We start from the raw sequence: 20,322 nt of genomic DNA on the forward strand, positions 1-20,322 counted from the left end.
AATATGGCACTCCACTTTTAATAACACAAAGGAAAGGCCACGCCAAAAGATGAAAAGCTAAAATCATGGAAAATGAGAGTTTTGCCGCTAGTTTGTAGGAAATGAAACACATTAATCAATGTTCATTTTTTTCATGAAGTGGGAGTCATTTCGATCAGAATCTAAAAGTGATGCCCTATTTCACTTTTCACAATATACAGAGACAAAAACTGTGCATGGAAACCTACGTAAGCAGCAGTCAAAGAGCAATACTTTGTTTTCATTTGGCTGCTTTTACTCTCTTTTATCATGACAGGATTCACGGGAAAGAGCTTCCAAGATAAACAATGGGCAAATATGTTCACAATCTGAATATGTCTAAAGACAGCTTGTGAAATCTCAGAAACCAGGTCATGTCCATCAGGAACTTGATTCTTTGAGTCAGATCTGCAGAGCAGGTTTTGAGCCGCGTAATTCTTTCATATCATCCCTGGCAGTTAAAGAAAGCCTATTACCCAAAGGGCAGCGTTTGCTTATTTTTATGTGGTTCCCACACTGTTTGGTTTTCCAACAAGACTGACCACATATCGACTGACTGCCATCTGCGAACTTTAAAATTACAAGTTTATGGATCACTGAAGCTTAACTTAAGATGAACCACACATAATGTATTTTTTGTGCCTTAACAGAGATGATGACATTTTCAAATCCTTATGTGCACTTTTAGTCGGCCATTGACAAGCACATTCTGTTTTAGGCCATAGTGATACTTGCATATGAAAACCCATTCTACTTAAACAATTCAAATGCGCAGTGTATCGAGAATGTACTGAAAGACTTAAACTAAACGTCTGAATGCATCCAGTTGGATGACATCATCTCCCAAAAATGCTGCTGTCGTAAATATGCTGACTGCACCTCAACTGTGCGTAACAAAGTAGCAGTGCAGACAAAATCCGCAGCAATGCACAATGATTTCTGAGCCATCACTGAAACAGAAGCACTACGCACATACTTATTATTTTCAGATGTATGATACTCTCTCCAAAGAAATGTATCTCACATCTTTTTTTCATTTTTAAAATTTAGAATCTGTACATGAAGTTTACAATCCTTGCTCTTGCCTCAGGGAGTTTAAGACAACATTTGTACAGCCCCCTGGAAGCTCCTGCATTGTCAAGTTTTTTTTTTAACCCACCTCCACCCCCCAACTTCGGAGGACTTCTTTATTTTTATTTTTTTTCCCACTCTCTCATTTTTGTTCATATTAGACAAGAACAAAAAAAATCTTACATTCACAAAAAGAAAATATTAATTCAAAAGCTTCCTACTAATATTCTTAACATCCAGTGCCATTCAAGTATGTCTCTAACGGACCCCAAACATTCCAGACACTCATTAAGTTTCCCCTGTACATTATATGAAAACTTTTCAAATTTAACTTGTGATACAGCCTCTTTATTCCATTCTTTGTACGATGGTCCTGTACAGTCCACCTGTTTTCGCAATATTATTTCTTAGCAATAATACAAAGAGTCAAAAAAGTATTTTTATATTGAATAGCTACTTTAACCTTTGAGAAATCACCAAGGATACATGTAATGGGAGAAAGTGGAATTGAGATATTTAGGTGCCTGAGAGCTTTCCTCACTGTGGAGGTCCAGCATGACTGTATGTGCTGACACTGTATTGTCCAGTTAATCTCTTCTTTTTAGCCAAGCAACCATCAAAATATTTCCAGATAGGACGGAGAGTGACATAGTCATCACTGCTTAACATCTTTGCATGATGGGAATTCCATGAATATAGAGTTTGCAATTTAACCTTAAAACAGGAGGTATTTTGATGTTTCACTGCTCCCTCTGAGCTCATGACTAAGGTTGGCCAGTGGCGTTGTGACATGACCTCTGGCAACAAGGCTACAGGGCACACCCTGTATTCTGATTGAGGCTTTTATTCCCAAATTAGACATTTAAAAAAAAACCCAGCAAAGTCCTGCCCAGGCAAAGTCTATCAAAAGCAGATAAGTCATAAAAAATCTGTCAATTTATGACAAACAATTAAGTGTATCTGTGTCAATTAGTATAATAAACCAATTAAGTGTATTTGTGTCCATTAATATCATAAACTGCTAATCCCGTCTATAATAAAATAAACACAAAATGGGATGGGGAGCTTTTAGAGCTTGAAGTATAATTCTAAAATGGAAAAATACTTTGTTCCTTAAAGGACATTTTTCAACTGATGCATTTCGAAGTGAAATCTGAACCCTGAAATACAAAAATGAAGCAGACATTTCAAATAGGGAAAAGCAGTGTAGAATGATATATACTGTATTTGGAATAAAATAAGAAGAAACTAAAATGAGTAAGATAGAAAAAGAGAATCACTGCAGGAGGAAATACACTACAAGGTAATTGTTGAATTCCTGCTTTGATAATGTTATCACGTTTTATAAATGGAAATGCGCTGTGATATAGCCTTGCAATGTGTGTTTGGAGCTCTGGTTCCAAATGTATATATTGGTAACCATATATTTTAGCAAAAACGACTTATTTGTATCTTTCAAACACAAAAGTAATCACACGTCGCTGTCCCATATAGCTCCATAGACAGAGAACTTTCCCAGCAGCACCACGTTTATCACCTCCCTCATTGCGTGACCCTCGGCATACGCACGTTGATGACGTCATAACGTGTGCGCATAAACATGGCGTCTGTTTCAGAGTTGTACGATGTGACCTGGGAAGGTAAAAATAAATTAGTTTGTTTGTTGGAAAAGAAAGAAAATCTGAACAAATGTAACGGACATTACTACATTTTGGTATATTATACTCAATCTAGGATGCTGGTTGTCAGACTTGTTATTGCATTTGTGGTTGAATCGCATCCTTTGTTGATTGTGCATGCCTTGATATTATCGGAACAGAGCTTTAGATTTTCATCAAAAAACAACAGCAGACCAAAAGCAAGACAAAGTATTTTCGAATTCTTTTTTATTTCCTTATTTGTGCGTTGAGCACTGTATATCATTTTTTTCGGTGAATTCAGTAAATGATTTTTTTATTCTTGGTTTGTATTTAATGCTAGAATACCTGTCTTACAGTTTAAAGATATTTAACAAGTCTTTTTGGATTTTTCTGAAGTCGAATATGGCATTTCACGCCCACCTTTCAATGTTGCAGCTTGTCTATACATCACGTTTCTGTATTAATCAAAATATTTTTGTATTTACTTTTCCCTGGAATTTTATAGTAAATTTGCCCTGTGAACTATTGTATCACAACACCAAAAGGTTATGGTGTAAGGTTGTTATCCTGTTGTGTGCCTGTTCATGTCTTTATCTGTGAATTCTGTCACTGATTTTAAATGGTATTCTGTTAGTGTATCCTAGTAGCTGTTGTTTATCACATGTTATAGTGAGCTGTTGTTCCAAACTTTGGAACCTAATAAAAACATTTTTATGTAATGAAATAGAAAAAATAAAATGGCTTAGGGGTGTGTTTCTTTGGAATACTTTGTAGGGTAAGAAAATCCAAATACCTCCTCTCATCTGTCTTAACTGCAGTTTAATTCCAAAAAAGCTCAATCAATCTGTATCAAATCAAACAGTTTGTGGGGAAGAAAACTTGTAGCCATATTTAACATGCTTTAAACGGATATTGATTATATTTAAAATGACGTTTTAAATGTTGTTCCATCTAAAGTAGAAAATATGGCAATTTGAAATTGCCTAGATGTGCTCATAATTTAATATACACGGATTTCTGTATAAAGTTCTGCTGCTGTTTACCTATTTTAATCGACACTTCGAAGTCCTCCAGTTATATGGAAATACTAACATAGTCATATTTTTAATGAATTCTGCAGAAGGCCTAGCTGTCTTTACAGATACACTCTTAGGGCAGCTGCCAGTATTAATATAATTACTAGATTTTCAAAATCGCACCAAAATGAGGTGTATTTCAAGTATGAAGGTGCCTACACAGCAATGATTCATCTAGAAAGTTTCCTCCTTGGAAAATATGGCTACCTATTGTATGTAAAGCTTGCATTTTCATAAATCATAACATTTCATTCAGAAGTACTGCATATATAGGATCCACTTCACCTGCTACCCATAAGTAGGGTGAGATTAGGTGATTCACACGGCAGACATTATGCTCCTGCAGCAGCTCAGTAAGTAAGAGATAACTTCACTTCTTGAATGAGGAGGGCTGTTTAGGTAGATCAGATTGTCTAAGCCCAGAGAAGAGTGCCATGGGACCCCAGCTCTGTTTAACATCTCATTTGAATGATGGCACAGTATAACCAGTAACCATGATGGGGCACTGGGCTGGAAACTCTGGTCCACAGGAGAGAGTGCCACCTACTTGTCCATCGATGTGTTTTGTAGTATAATTTTTGGATTTTAGGAATGGTTCTCAAGCATTTCTCTTTTCACGTAATTCATGATCATTCAAATTCTGTGTGATTTCATTGAGCTGTGTTTAGGCTGCCTTTTATCATTTTACGTGGCCAAAATATTCCTGACGGTTTTTACTGATGTAGTTTTGGATAAAATACTTCATGAGGTATGCCTCTGCTATATAGAAGGCCAGTTGTTTAATATTAAGTAGTATCCATTAATCATTGCAGTGTTAAATGGACAACTTTGGTATTTTTAGCTAAATCTTGCTCAGATTTGTCTCTATTGCCATTTTATAACGTGATATACCACAGTATCCAGCATAAGTCTGGTTAATTTGTTAAGTAGTGTTTAAACAAGTTTCTGTGGGTAAAATTAGTAGACATAGGTAATCTAGTTATAAGTACATGATTGTGGTTAGTATGTAGAGGCTGGAGGCTGTGAAGAAGAGGCTAAATTGAAATGTATTCACCAAGCCTCTAGTTCTACTGTTCTTCATCAGCTAGGGTTGTTAGTTTTATCTCAGATGTTGTAACTTTTAACTCTTTATTTTCTGACAGACATGCGGGACAAGCTTAGGAAATGGAGAGAGGAAAATTACCGTAACAGTGAACAAATAGTGGAAGTTGGTGAAGAATTAATTCATGAGCACATGTCCAAGCTGGGCGATGACAGTAAGTATCCAACCTATAAAGTACAGCAGAGTCCAGTGTATTTCTGTATGTATCTGATTATTATTTCCTATATACATACCAGAAAAAAAAGATAAAAGATTACGGTGTTGGGGAAAGATTTGTAGACAATGCACTAGTTTTTGCCTATATAGCTTTGGAAAGTTAATGTGTTTCACACTCCTTTACCGTGTTGAATTTTCAGAATAAGCTGCCCTGGAGAAATATGTTCATAAAACCCCATTAAGCTGGATGGACTCAATAGCCTCCTCTCTTTTGGAAATGTTTTTATGTTCTCCTGACTTCCATATTTTATCTAAGGAAGATCTTTCTAACTTTGAAGCTTCATTTTCTTTGGTCTCACATCAATGAATAGTCTTGTCAACACTGATCAGGTATCAAGAGAAATAAGATCTATGAGCAGACCATTACAGTATTCGTCAGTTGCAACTAATATTTATATTTTGATTATTGTAAATCAATGACAGAGTTAGAGAAAAAAATAACCTGCATCATCAGCGCACAGTATCTGTTTCTGGATTTAAGCGATATTCTGCCACCTGATTCTGTAGCACAATTCTGTATTTTGTTTCAGTTGTAGTTGAGTTCTGTCAGTTTGCTAAAAAAAAGTCATTAGGTTCCAAAATGATCTGCTAGTTATTTATATTATTGAAAGTCAATGTAATTATTTTAAAAGGCATGTGGGCACAGCTTAAAAAGACTAACAGTTTGTCTATACGTATTTGTATTGTAATACTAAATTTAATGCTGAATAGTTTTAAAATCCTACCACTTTTTATAATTTTAAATGAAATTTTAAAACGCCTATCTTACTCAAGTCTCCTATTGCATTCCAAATCAACTATAGACTATTGCTGCCAATTGTATAATAGAAAGTGATTAGTCTAGCATATTGTAATCTTTATTTATTACAATAACTTGGCAACTAAAACAATAGAAAACTGACAATAGAAAACTGGCACAAGAAATATAAAAATGTTTTCTGTAATTTACTGTGAGTGAATCAAGCAGTTAATGAATCAGTTTCCATTGGCAATGTAATTTAGGTGGTCTTGAAGTAATTAAGAGACAAGTTGTAACCACATTTTTCAGATATTCCTTTTATTATAGACATTTTCTCTGACCAATATGTGACTGCATTTGTTATAAAAGCATGCAAAACTTTTTAAGGGCTAAAAGTTTATCACAAATTCAATCAGCATGATCTCACACCTGATGACTGAACCAAATTTGCAGCTTCAGTTGTGGCAACAGTGTTTCTTTATACTCCAGGCATTTGGAAATTATATTGACGGCACAATAAATTGTCTCAGAACATCATTAAATTGTTCTAGTGTGCCAAATTGTGGAGTGTTTTGCATCACTGAAAAAGTAAAAGTTCTCTTTCACAATGTTTGCAAAAGTAGCAAGCCACAACTCCCACTTCCAAAGTATTTTTAAGAGCACAGACAACATGAATCTTCACAGCAACATTTTAATATTATTTTACATTAAAATAAGAACAGTACTGAATGAATAAAATGGAAGCTACTGTTTCTTAGAACATGAGTCCCCAAGACCAAGCCTTCTGCTGCCCCAAACTACTTGAACTCGTCCCTTTAAATATGGAACAACCTTAGTGAAAAATAACCACAAAACCTCAGGTTATGATAGTAATGCTGGTATGTTTACAACAAAAGACCATTCAAAGGACTGTGCTCTCAAAAACAGTGATGCAAAACAGGGAGAGATGTTTCTGCAAACCAGATAATGTGTTCCAGAGATTTATGCTCTGTCTGGTGGGTACTAAAAGGAAATCCGAACTCAAATCTAACAAACTGTCCTTTGACCCTAAATTTACTTGTGGTCTGCTCGGAGCCCAGAAATTAGGCTCAGTCGTTCAAGATCAGACCTGAATTGCTCAAGGTTTGGTTCGTGTAAAGTTGTAGCTAACCTGCAGTGCCTTGCTTCTTCAGTTCCTGAGGATGGGAGAATGAGTAAAGCTTGATGTTTTTTCTTGGTCTTCTCATCTGGCAATTTTCCACAATGGACCACCTTTCACGTGTCAGAGGGCAATGGGTTCAATATATCTGACCGAGGAGCTTCTGTTCCAGTTTTCTCTTCCCATGTCCCTGAAAACTGCTATCTTGTTTTCGGTGACTCAGATCTGTCTAGGTAACAGATTTCCAATTGGTGAGTGGTTTCAGACCCCCAAACCTGCACGACTCTCAACATTTGCAAAAAATGGCAGAATCTAAAAAAAATCATATATACCTCTTTATCAAATAGAGCTGTGTCAGAGCGCATAGAAAGGTACAAGACACCACTACTGCAACACAGCAACTTAAAAAATAGATTGTGTCTTACACTTAGAGTTCTGTTGTCAGTTTCTGTTTTTTGTTTCTTTTTTTATGTCAGAATGAAATATGCCAGGTGGATAATGATTAACTGCATGCATGAAATATCTATTTTTTGTTTGCTTATGCCTTCCCTATATGCCTATACTTTCCGAGATTGTTTATGGGGCGGTGTGAGCCAATGGGATTTCGTAAATTTGAGGTTCCCTCATTGGGAAGTTTTGCCTATCTGTGGAGCTGACATCTTTCAACATAAAGAACAGCACTGGTATTCATGCTGACCTGTAAGCTGGTCTGTTCTCCTTAATGAGGTGGACAGTGGACTAGTTTTTGTTTGAGGGTTTGGAGCTCTCTTTTAAGCATCTAGATTATTTTTCCCTATCCATTCATAATGATATGAATAACAATTAGCCTTCTAAAACCTAGTGCATTATACAGCCTGATTTTATTAATCCAGCTTTAAACAACTGGCTGTGAAGCAAGCAGGCAATTACCAGAGCAGAACTGGAATCATAAAACTGTGGATGAAAAACATAAGCCATTAGCCTGTTTGTTTTGGCAAATTAGATATGTTCAGTGGGATTTTATAGTCATTTTTCAATTAACACTTAACAGTTATTAAGCCAAGCCAGAGGATTATTAAAATAGTTTCTGAGGCATTTACAACTACACAATTAATTAAGCTATTTAGCAGTGCACAAATTTTAGGTTCAAATGAAACGTTCTTGGATGTGTGTCAAATGACGTATATATTTATATGGTACAAAAAACAGATCGATGTAGGGATGGCGGACTATTCATTAGGTTAACAGATTACAGTGAGCAGTTAGCTCATTATTATTTTATTATTATTTCAGAAGACTTTCAGAAGATTTGAAGGAAAGGACTGTTCTAGTATGTGACTTGCGAAAGCAGGGACTGAGAATCTGGGTGGCCTCCTCAAAGTCTACTGTTGTTGTAATCCAAATATATTGGACTGATTTAACTGAGTGATTAAATCAGAACAATTGTGTTCTGGATTTCTGTCAAATTGAGCTCTGCACTCAATTTGGATTCCTCTCCTGCTCTGTCATAATCCCTAAATGGTGGGGTTTAATTGGTTTTGCTTTCATTTTTGCTTCTTATTTCAGGCTCCTCATTTCCCTGTTCCCAAGGACTTTACAATCATTGTCTGATTTCAATTAGAGTACTTTTCTGCCTGTGTCTGGTTAAAAAAAAAGAACTACTAAACTATGTATGCTTCTAAGCGAGTTTGAATTTTCTTGGGTATCATTTTTTTGATTTTCTTAAATGCCAGATTACGTTCTAACGCCCACAGAACCTGGAGTGCCATAAGTACCATTCTTTTGGTTATTTCCTCCCAATCTCTTAATGGCTATCTTGAACGAATCATTAAGTTGTCTAAATGACCTATCAAAGCCTTCAGTTAATGGTTTTTGAATCATCAATAAACATGATCAGAGCTTATTTCACCAGGTTTGTCTTAAACCATTGACAAAAATCCACAGGTAAAAAAGAGTAGACATCCTTTCTTGAAGTGGGTGTGTCTCATGTCCACTTTATAACCTGTGCAGATATTTGCAGCTCTAGAAATCAGTGGCAAATCTGAATTGAATTTACTCAAAGAATGTCATAGCTGTTTCGCGTTACGTGACTATATTTAATGTTCTAGTACTCACACATGGTATATGATGCACCATGTACACCCTTTCCAGTTGCACCCTGTAGCTAGTCTTGTAAAAGCAGTACATATGTAGCAGCTATTACACCTATGAGGCCCTTTATCATTAATTGTGAATATATTGTGCACTCTTTTGTAAAGGAAGAAATGAACTTTCGGATGTTTCAAGAAAAACTTGTAACATAAATATATGGTGTCTTAAATTAGAATCTTAAAAAAATGTGGTGCTTTGCTACTTTATAAAGCTTTTTTAGGAAAAAAGACTGAGATTTCAATAAAATATTACAATAAGGTGGAAGGCACCAGACACAAACTGCTTTTTCCTCTTTCCCCTTCTCTAAACAATGTGGAGAAGCAGCTGAAATTTTGATACTACACATCAATATACAAATTAAGGCAAGGAAGTAAAAGCTGAAATACATAATACATTATAATTTATACAAATGAATAATGTAGTAGGCAGTGGGCCGCCTAAGGATCATAAGCAATGAAATAAGGATCTAGAAACTTAAAGTTATAGGAAGTTTATTTAGGATTGAAACCAGGAAGTACTACTTTGCACAGTTGTGGATGTCTGGGACAAGCTAGTCAGCCTCAAGTGGAAATATAGTGTTTCTGTTTCTTTAATGGATGACTGGACAAGACTCATGGAAGAATAGGCTACTAAGAAGCAAATGAGCAAGCTGATCTGACAGGTCACCTCTCATTTGTAGTATTAACACTCAAGAAAAATGGCTAAATGACAGATTATTTTTAAAACAGTGGGTTATCTGCTCAGGTATGCTTCAGATTTATCTGATAATCTAGGCAAGAAGAATCAATATATTAACTCGTCTACATCAGTGGATTCTTAATTTGGTTTTGTCTTTGCAGTAACCCACATGTATTTTGAAGTAGACAAGGCCTGTTTTATTTGCTTATGTTTACTTGATCTTGCCGTTGGATGATTTTTAAAGTAAGCGTAGTAAATTCCGAGCAATGAAAGCAAAAAAAAAACAATGTAAATTTTCATACTACTGTGACAACAGTACCTGTTGGGGCAAAGAACCCGTTCATCTTTTTTTTTTTTGAAGGACTGAAAAAGGATTTTTGAATGGTATTTTGCTGTAATGAGATTTGTTTAATAAGATTAGCAGTGATCTGAATTCAAGACGTTTAAACACAAAGAAATGTGAATGGTATACATGTTTGAAATTTGAATCTGCCAGAAAGGATGATGGTTTAATTAAACAATTAAAAATCTAATAATGTTTTATTTATTTACAGTTGCTCATGTCATAATTTATATGTCAATAACCCAGGTCTGCAATTTGTTCAGCTAAGTCTTCATGTATGTTTTCTCTGACTTTCATATTCATGGTGATCATCTCAATTTTGACTGTCAGTGCATAGAACAGAAAAAAATAATGAATAGACCTACATTGTGGTTTTAACAGGAAAACGACATCTGTGGATTTATTTATCAAAGTGTCAGTACTATTACAGTTACCACTAGTAAGCCTGGCATGCTTGTCTACCTCTTCATTTTAAGAGAGGTAATTTATAATACTTTTAAGTGATTAAGCCTATTCAATGCACCATTTATTTTTTCCATATGATCTTAAAACAAAACTCACTTTGTCTAATAGTTTACTTACAGGGGAGAAAAAGGCACTGTTTAAATTCATCATGTTTGATACTGAGCTTGAATTTAAAATGGAACACATATTGAAACCGTCTCTTTTTTTGTGTGTTGCCCAGTTTGGATAATTTATGAGCAGGTGATGATAGCTGCCTTGGACTGCAGTCGGGATGACTTGGCCCTGGTAAGTTTTACAACCGATTCCACCCCTCACCAACCCCACAACCCTTTAATGGCCCTTGCTACTTTGTTGTATTATTTGCCAGAAGAGACACATGATTGATTTTTGGTCCAAAGCACCCTGCCAAAAATATCACTTTATCTGAGTTGTGGAAAACCTTATGCTGGCAAAGCAGTCTTAAGAGATTTGCTTTAATCCCTCTTTGTATTTATGAACTTAGGTGCAGGTTCGTAGATTTTTCCAAATGAAAAACAACTCTTAATTTCTCTGTTTTATCTAATTGTCCTATCTGAAAATTATGCTTTCTTTCAGTTGTTTTCTGTATGTTTGCAGTCTGTTCCTTTATTTTGTAATCATGTTCGTACAAAGCATGACACAGGACGTTTTGCAACACAACTCTTTCTTAGAAGTTTAAATGCTGGAAACTTCCTGATGTTGATTTTTATCAGAGTTAAAGGACCACAGTTTTTTTTCCTGTTTTACATCTTGCTATTCCTAGCTTTAGGCTTTTTATTATAGTATTAAGCTTTCTGCTTTACCTAACCATTTTTCTCTTACAATTTTGTTTTTTTTTTCATTGCTTTTGGACTGCCACACGATATAAAATGCTCAAAAATATAAATAAATGCGTGGTTTGTTTTAGGTATTTTTTGGTCATCAATTATTTTTTCAAGCTTCTAACTGCTGTCAGTCTAAAGGTTTCAACATCTACTTTTATCATGTACAAGAGACTTGATTAAGCTTTTAATGCTACAGCACTTTCATCCTTAAAATCTAATGGAATGCTGTTCCACACAGACCCTTGCGTTGTTCAGATGTAAAGTGCTTTCAATGCAGCTTTTACCAGGGGAACTGTTCTGTTGTCAAGAACAGTTAAAAATAAATAACAAATAAAAAATAACAAACACCTCTATTAATATTCTAAATTGCCATAAACTCACACAGAAGAATCTTAATTAAAATCATTCAAAGGAAGGTATGATTTTATATTAATTTCTGTTAAACTTTAAAAAGACTACAAATATAAGAAGGAATGAAAAAAGATGCAATAATGGCTAGACATACTGTATATCAAAAGAAAACAACCATAACTCATAGTAGGAATCAGGTAGCTTCTGTGAGCCACAATTCAGTGGAAATAGAGATCAAGGTTGGTGTGTGAAGCCAAATTGAACAGAAGACTTAGAGAAATATGGGCATTCATTGCCTACTCATTAAGGCAGTGAGGTGTAGCTATATTAAGTTTATGAATCCCTTTTGTCAGGATCAATTGGATAACTGTCAGAGTCATTTCCCTATGGAGATGGTTTAACTATGCTTTAAACTGTGTGTTTAAGACCATTAATCATATGGCATTGTTGAAATGAAATGGGTACAAGATGTTATCTCTGTGGTCATCTACAGTACCTACTGTAGATCTTGCATGCCTTCAAGTTTTCCCAACATAGATCAAATGACACTGGAAAGCTATGTTTTTGAAACTTTTTGAAATTTTTGCCTCAGCCAACAATATGTGGAATCCCAACAGCATGGTTGCCTAATTGAATAATATTTCACTTTAAACATTAGCAAACTGTGTATCTCCTACTAGGGTAATGGCCTTTTTTGGGAAAGAAATGCATAATTTCAGGCTAGACTCCTCAACAGGGCAGGTCCTTGATCTTTCTGTAATGAGAGAAAGAGAAAAAATCTTGTATAGACAAAACATTACAGTACCTCAAAATACCTATTTTCATTTCACTACACCATTTACTGTATTTCTTGTTGCAAACTTATTTTTTCCTATTCCGGCTTGTCATTTATAGGCAATGTGAAGACCTGTTTTGCACTCTGTTTTCACATCCTTCTTCTTTGTGTATTAATACCTTTACTTCTTTAGATTTTGTAAGGTGGGACTAATTATGCATATCCTAAAACATTAGACAGGTTCTCATCAAGAGATCTCAGTTGGAAACTAGCAGCATGTAAAAGGATGTTTTTGTTTGTGAAATTTCAGTTTAACTTATAAACCAAGTGATGCTCTTGTTTGTTGGCTAAAAGATCCAGATAAATAGTAGTTGCTTGGTTGTGATTCATTGTAGAATGTAAGTGAATTAAAGTATTACTCATGTTTATCTAGGTGTCCTAGCTTAGCTTAAAATGTCATCAGTATTTCTCTCCCAGTAGAACTTTGACACATTTTCTGTATTTCTTCATGTCCACTTTTGAGAGATTAAAAACTGATGCATACACCTTTATTTTACCTATTATTTTATTAAAAATCTGTATGCTCAAACTGAAGGCTAAGGGTAAGATAAGGTACCGTAAATTCCACACAATACTGAAATATATTGATTGCTTAAGTATTCAGACCTTTGAACTCAATATTTGGTGGAAGGAGCATTTGCCCTTTTTTCTTGGTATTTTTGCTCAAGCTACATACAGTAGATACTGTTTTTGTGCTTTAAATTTAATATACATATAAATGAATGGCACAAAAGATGGAATGGTCTCTATAGTTATCAGAAAATGAAAGTTCCTTCTGTGCTTGTGCAGAGGATATGGCTTTCTCTTCATTGAAATGCAAATACTGAGCCAAGAGTGTCAGATAATGAATTGCATGCATACAATCATTTATCTGCACATAGAGTGATACCTCTTTGTCTTTTTGTCATTTTTAAAGTTTTTTAAACCTCTACCATTTTCAGCAATGTGTTCATTTTAATTTGATGAATTAAGCATTTGACATGATTATAGTTCCATTAGAAATTTGTGAAAAATAAAACCTAGGGCTCACTGTTAAGACAATAAAATGGAAAATTCTGAAGAAGCATCCTGTCTGTGCTTTTAACAGTCAAGAATGTAGAATAGAAGATGCCCACGCAACAGCAATGGAAAGTCTCATTTTTGTCATGTATAATGCAACTGCTATTTTTATGTTAACCATTAGCTCAGAATGATGGATGGGATATAATCTGTTTATAGCAGGTGGTGTGATGCTTAATAGTGAACTTCTGCTTGCTTTTCTTGGAAATGACGTTTAGCTCAGAACTCACTGGAACAGATGTAAACACATTTACACAAAATTGGGATATTTATGTAGCCTTTTCATTACAGTTTAACATTAGATGAAAATGGCCTATATTTTTAAGAGAGAGATTTAAAATCTAACTGCAGTACTGACTTTAAGAATCTGAAAATACATCAGTTCACTTAATTCTAATTTAATTTATGATTTAAGCTTTAATGTCTTGTGTGTCGTTTATATTCATGAACAACAGGTGTGCGTATAGGGTTTAAAGGACGATGTTGTGTACACTACAACACAGCGGCAGATGTATGAAATGTGCTCCTTTCATCAAGGCAAAATCTCCAGGTAGCGTCTGAAGGGTATTGTAATGGACAAACATAGAATTCACTGAAAGATCTGTTTCTATATAGGTAATCAAGAATGAGCTATGCAAGGCTCTGTGCCAGTCAGTGTGTTATTGTGTCTTTTTGCAGCCAGACTATTAGAGGCAGTGGAAAGAGTTACCTGCTGACCTTGCAGCTTATGTCATCGAGCAGTGGAGCTTTGTCGTCCTGACCAGTGAATTATAGCCTAGTCTGTAGAGTGATTCTTGATATTTACATATGGTGTATATATAGATCATTTGATCATCACCATTTTAAAGCTGTAGTCTGCAAAAGGCACTCTGCACTTACCTCACCAACGTAACTCACGGACAAGAAAGCCGTATTAATCAAATGCGTTCTTGGCATCTGTTAATCCATGTTTCAATTAAAGATAAAGGTGAAATCCTAGGTGGTTGAACATTTCCCTGGGGAGTACGGAATAGATGAGTCCGTATAGTTACCTGAATTAACCTATTCAGTATGCGGGGAATGTTCTTGTTAGAAGTATTGCATCAAGGAACAGTCACCTGAAATCATTCCAGAACTGCCATAAGAAAAGAGTGAATGAAAATCCCACATGAACATTTTAGCTCCATAATTAAGAGCATGCCTCACTATTATTGGGCTTGTGCTGTAGCTCAGGCAGACTGCATTCCTTAGTGAGGAGTTTTTCCCTACTGGTTTATGTTACAGTAACATTACACTTTTCTCTAATTGGTGGGTGGCTGACTAATATTTGACTTTTTTTGGCTGGCCCAAACTTTGAATGTCACTGATTATTTTTCATCTTAAGTAATTGCATGAGAGGGCCTCTCGTTTCGTTACTTGGAGATGTGAAGGATCAGGATTCTAGCAGTGTACATAAGGATGATTTTCCCTGAGAAGAAGCAGGGAAGGAAGCTAGCAAATTTGCTATACAGGGAATTATGCTCTAATGCCAGGTTTAATACTTGATTTCTTTCTTGCAGAGCTGTCTACATGAATTGCGGAAGCAGTTCCAAGGTAGCCACAGAGTGAAACGATTAGCAGGCATGAGGCTTGAGGCTTTGGAAAGGTAACTGGCATTATCATACTGTCTAGTCCATTTCCTAATGGAACTTCAGAAAGATCGGACATAAAAACAGTCTGTGGAAGAGTTTGACACTGGCAGCACGATACATAAAATATTGATGATACTGTACACTACTTTGGAGCGTTAGGCCCTTAGACTTACACCTGTCTTGTAGCATCTATACAGTTATTCACCATTGTGTGCTGTAGTGTGTACTGTAGTGTATACATAATGTCAGCTCCATGACTGATCGTATGAATGACTGAATGGCTGGACACGAGATTGCCTCCTGGCCCTAAATGACGAAAATCAAATCCCCTTCCTGTGTTTCTGCCTGTTGCTATTAGAAATCCAAAATGTGTAGTCAAGTAATAAAATGAATTTGAAAGAGGAATGTAATAGTAAGCGTTGGTGTTCAGTGTTAATGGGAACCAGAGTGCTTCTGTGTGGGTTGCGGGCGGAACAGTTTTTGATCATGGACTGTTTGGCTGTAAAACCGTAAGCGCTGCAGATTGCTTTCAATAAAAACAAGTTAGAATTCATCCTGACTTGTGTATTTAATGTAACAAGTAGCACGTTTGTTTTGCTCACAATTAGGACCATGATTTTCAAAGTTTAGAACTTTTCCCGTCTTACTGACAAATGCTGTACTGCTTCAGGGCCGTTACAGTACATTTCCACAAGTTTGGATCTGAATTATTGACGCAGATCCAAATAGTTTTCAAATTAAAATTAGACAATCTATCCTTTTCGTAGTAGATGTTATATGAGATTATATATAGGCAAGTTTGAAAACAAGTAGAGATGTATAGGTCTATACAGATTTCAGCCTCTTTTAAGACAAGGTAGGAAGCAGTCTTGAGACATAAATGAGCAAAGTAAGAAATTGTCTTTAGATGATGATAAATACAGGTGATGTTTTAAGTATACAGTTTTTACCTGTGTACAATGGTGTTAAGTAAATCGAATTAATCAAATTGAAGGATATAATTGAAAGCATAAGAAAATATTTGGTGCAGTGCTCTTACATACTGTCAAGTTCCAAACCCTGAAAATCTGCTCCCACACTTCTAGCATTGTACGTCTGTGTATGTGACATGTTTTCATGTAATTATTTGAATTCTTTACCCAGGTATGATGAAGCCTGCAAAGTATATGACACAATATTACAAGATGACCCAACAAATACAGTAAGAAATCCTTATTTTATTGAAAACATTTATTCAATTGTCTGCAGTCCATCTCGGGTGTAGTTCTCCCCCTTGTGCTCTGTGCATCAGGAATTGTGCAGTGACCCTTATCTGGATTAAATGGATATCTGATAACAGATGGATGGATGATTGGATTTTACTAATGTTTTGTTAATTGTGTATCACAATTGTATCACTGCAGCATTTGCCTAATGACAATGAAACTATTTTGATGTACATGTCATTATATAAATATCATACGGTATATTTCATGTCACATTGAAAGAGAGAATTCTATTGAAAAATTAAAAGCTAATTGTTCTGTAATACTGAGTGGTACACAGGTCTTAAAAAGTCACATTTGTGAATATGTGCAGGGGTGTCCAGTCTTCGTCCTAGAGGGCTGGTATATTGCCAGATTTGTTAGCACTAGCACCTTAAGACCGAGGAAGAAATGATAAATTGGTCCAATTAAGCCAATAATTAACTGATGTAGATCATTAAGAACCGAGTTGGAAGGGAAATCTGCTGGTCATTAAAAATCCCAGGGCGTTTCTCGAAAAGAGTAGAGGTGTCACCCCGGTGTCCTGGCCAAATTTCCCATTGGCCCTTACCAATCATGGCCTCCTAATAATCCCCATAAATACATTTGGCCTCATTACTCTGCTCTCCTCCTTGCTGATAGCTTATGTGTGTTGTGCATTCTGGCGCACTATGGCTGCCGTCGCATCATCCAGGTGGGGCTGCACACTGGTGGTGGTGGAGGGGATCCCCATTACCTGTAAAGCGCTTTGAGTGGAGTGTCCAGAAAAACTCTATTTAAGTGTAAGCAATTATTATTATTATTATTATTATTATATAACCATGGAACATGCAGACTCGCAAAAACATACGCTTACAGTGGCTGTAGCCCCTTTGGACTTTTTCACATTTTATTGTGTTGGAGTAATGGAATCATAATGTATTATAGTTGGAATTTTTTGCTATTGACCAACACAAGAGATCTGTTTTATGTTAGCAATAAATATGGGATGATCTGCAGAATTTTGTTTTCATTTTGAGATTATGAAGTGCTTTGTGTCGATCAGTCGTAATAAACCCCCTATCAACACTCTATGTTGTATTGTAATAAAATGTAAATCAAGTCCAAGGGAGGTGAATACTGAATACTTTTGATAGCCACTGTACCATTCTCAATAGGTAATGAGCACAAAACACTTCTGATATTTTTTAGACATGGTCTAAACAAGTCTCTCATAGTATAATACTCAAATTAGGTTGGTTACTAATCATTAACATTTAATAATTACATGTTAAAATGTGTTTCTTGCTGGGAATGTTTCAATATATATTGTTTACTTCAGTCACAGGGACTGTTTACAACAGCTGGTAGTTGTTTTTACAATGAACTACTTGTCAGTGTTGGTAATTATAATTACACAAGGTTACAACCACTTGGCTGCAGTCTGTTAATGTTTATTTGTAATATTCTTTATAGAATGATACACTCCTTCAATTGGCTGTGCTGCTTTTACCCTGATCTGTTCCTGACCTGTATCATATTCCAGTCAAAATGTTTGTGATTTCCAAATTTATTCAGTGCTTTAAGTATTTGTTTTCCCCCAAATATATGGTACCTGCTGCTAATTGTTTCCATAAGGACATGTGGCCATGCAAAAAAATAAATGTTTAAAGAGTTTCAAAAAGAAACCATGACCTTATTTGTTTTGGCACTCCTGGAGACATTCAACAGTTTCTTCTATTGCGCTGACACATGGAGTTGCTTAAAAATATTAAACATTTTAGCTAGGCTGGCAAGTGCTATAAATGAGGCATAGACGTTTGTTCTTGCAACCCGTGTGAGAATTCCGTATCGCACTGGCTGTCTGATTCAGACAAATAGAACCTTACTGACAAAGTCAATAAACTCTTGTTCACACTAATACAGTCACCTCCTTTCTTGTCCAGTGCGATAAATTAACTTCCTTATGAATTACATTCAGCTGTGGTATTGTGTAGTTCACTTACCCTTACATTTTACTAGCATAGTTATAATTTAGTTGAGCTGTTGTTTCTATATTTTAAAACATTCTTCTGAGTTTTGACGGGATGGAAAAGTGTATCATTTGTTTGCTTGCAATGAACTTCATATGAGAACTTTTAATTTTTCTGTCCCAAGTTCAATTACTAGCACATTGTGGTGTGTACAAGAACCTTAGTGTCAGTAAATAAGTTAGCAATGCTGTCAATTGATCTGAATTATTGTTCTTTTAAAAATTACCTTGTCCTGCTATTCACTTTATCTGAGATACATGTATGCAAATACAGTATATATAATGCAATCTGCAATTTAATTCCATCTTAATTTAAACACGTATATGTGTATATTAAATTGTAAAATATAAATAGAACTAAATCTGACTTTTCTCATTTGTATAGGTAAGGATACAAACACGATCTCGATCTAGTTGATTATAAAAAATAGTTTTTTGAAAACTTGTGTATCATAAAATTAATGATCTTTCAGGGTACATCTCTCTTTTCTTAAATCTAGAATAATTTAAAAAATCAGTATTGGTTTGTTTTCATGAAAATCGCCCACTATAGAACATTTTAACGTTTTTTAAAAGGATGATATGTAAACCAAGTGTATTGTAACTGAGTGTGAATGCCATTGAGAGCTCTCCAAATATAAAACAATCCTATCCTGGAGCAAAAATATTAAATAGTAGTGTGACTTTTCTTTCACGGTTTCAGTTTTACAGTTAAAATGGAAGTACACAACAAAGCTGTATCGCTGTATCGTGAGCAGTAAATTAAATCTCAGAGGCAGTTCACTTGAATGATTACTTTAAAGGTAAAGAAAACAGGAGGTGTTCTGTGTGGACTACCCATGTCTCTGCTGTAACCAGATGAGATTACTGTTTCCTGATTTCCACAGGGATAGCCATCCTTGAGACCTTGGCTGGGTTTCATGACCAAAGATTAATGGAACAAACTATACCGCATCAGTGTGTGAATGAAATGTCCTTTTTCCCCCCAATACCACCTTCATCAGTTTGGAATTACATCATTTGGGCCACCTGTCTTTACCCAGAAATTAAGTGACACTTATCTTCATTTAATATGGTTTTATATTGAAAATAAAAACTTGGAAAGTTGGTGACCACAGGAAAGACTGGTGAGGCATCCCAGAATTCCTGGTTGAGATTCGAAATTGAGCTGTTGTAATTATAGCCTGAAGAATATATGTGGTACCCATTAACCAAAATTGTTGAATCAACAAAAAATATTCAAGGTTTTTGCCACGGTGGTGTCCAGAAATGTTCAAACTCTTCGCTTCTCAGCTGCTGTTGTGTTCCAGTACCTACAGCAATGATTTGCCTATTTTGCGGTCAACTTGTATATAACAATTCTTTCCAACAAAGAACGCAGTACATTTTTCACTTAATAAAAAGGTGAACCCTAAAATTTGATAAAATATTGTGTGCGTTTTATTAGAAACTACGTATCAAAAGCCGCCGAAAAGGGTTAGTACAAGCCCAAGAGATGCAGCAAATTTTGGGGGTGTTCCACAGTGAAGATGGCTACGTCTTTCATGAACCAGAGGATAGAGGACTTGGCGCCACTCTTTTCTCCATTTTGGGCAAGCTGTTGATATTCATTTCTATTAATTTTTCACATTATCACCTAACTGTTAACACCACGACATTTTCTTCCTGACTCCATTTTGATTAACCTGTTGGATTGTGTTGTCTTGGGAATATTGAAAACATAGAGGTTTTATCGGTCGTGCCAATGTAGCCCC

At 35.5% G+C, this 20,322-nt stretch overlaps 1 protein-coding gene across 1 annotated transcript in view; it reads left to right on the forward strand.

Moving 5' to 3' along the window:
- The first annotated feature begins 2,637 nt into the window (after positions 1–2,637).
- The window catches only part of emc2 (ER membrane protein complex subunit 2), a 42,578-nt gene continuing 24,893 nt past the window's right edge, over positions 2,638–20,322 (forward strand). The window contains exons 1-5 of the mRNA XM_006635562.3: positions 2,638–2,729; positions 4,948–5,061; positions 10,837–10,901; positions 15,242–15,327; positions 16,457–16,514. Coding sequence (XP_006635625.1) covers positions 2,690–2,729; positions 4,948–5,061; positions 10,837–10,901; positions 15,242–15,327; positions 16,457–16,514 — 363 coding nt within the window. The 5' untranslated portion in view covers positions 2,638–2,689. The remainder of the gene's footprint in view (positions 2,730–4,947; positions 5,062–10,836; positions 10,902–15,241; positions 15,328–16,456; positions 16,515–20,322) is intronic.

The sequence above is a fragment of the Lepisosteus oculatus genome, chromosome 10, assembly GCF_040954835.1.
Source record: "Lepisosteus oculatus isolate fLepOcu1 chromosome 10, fLepOcu1.hap2, whole genome shotgun sequence".
In the NCBI taxonomy this organism is placed as follows: Eukaryota; Metazoa; Chordata; class Actinopteri; order Semionotiformes; family Lepisosteidae; genus Lepisosteus; species Lepisosteus oculatus.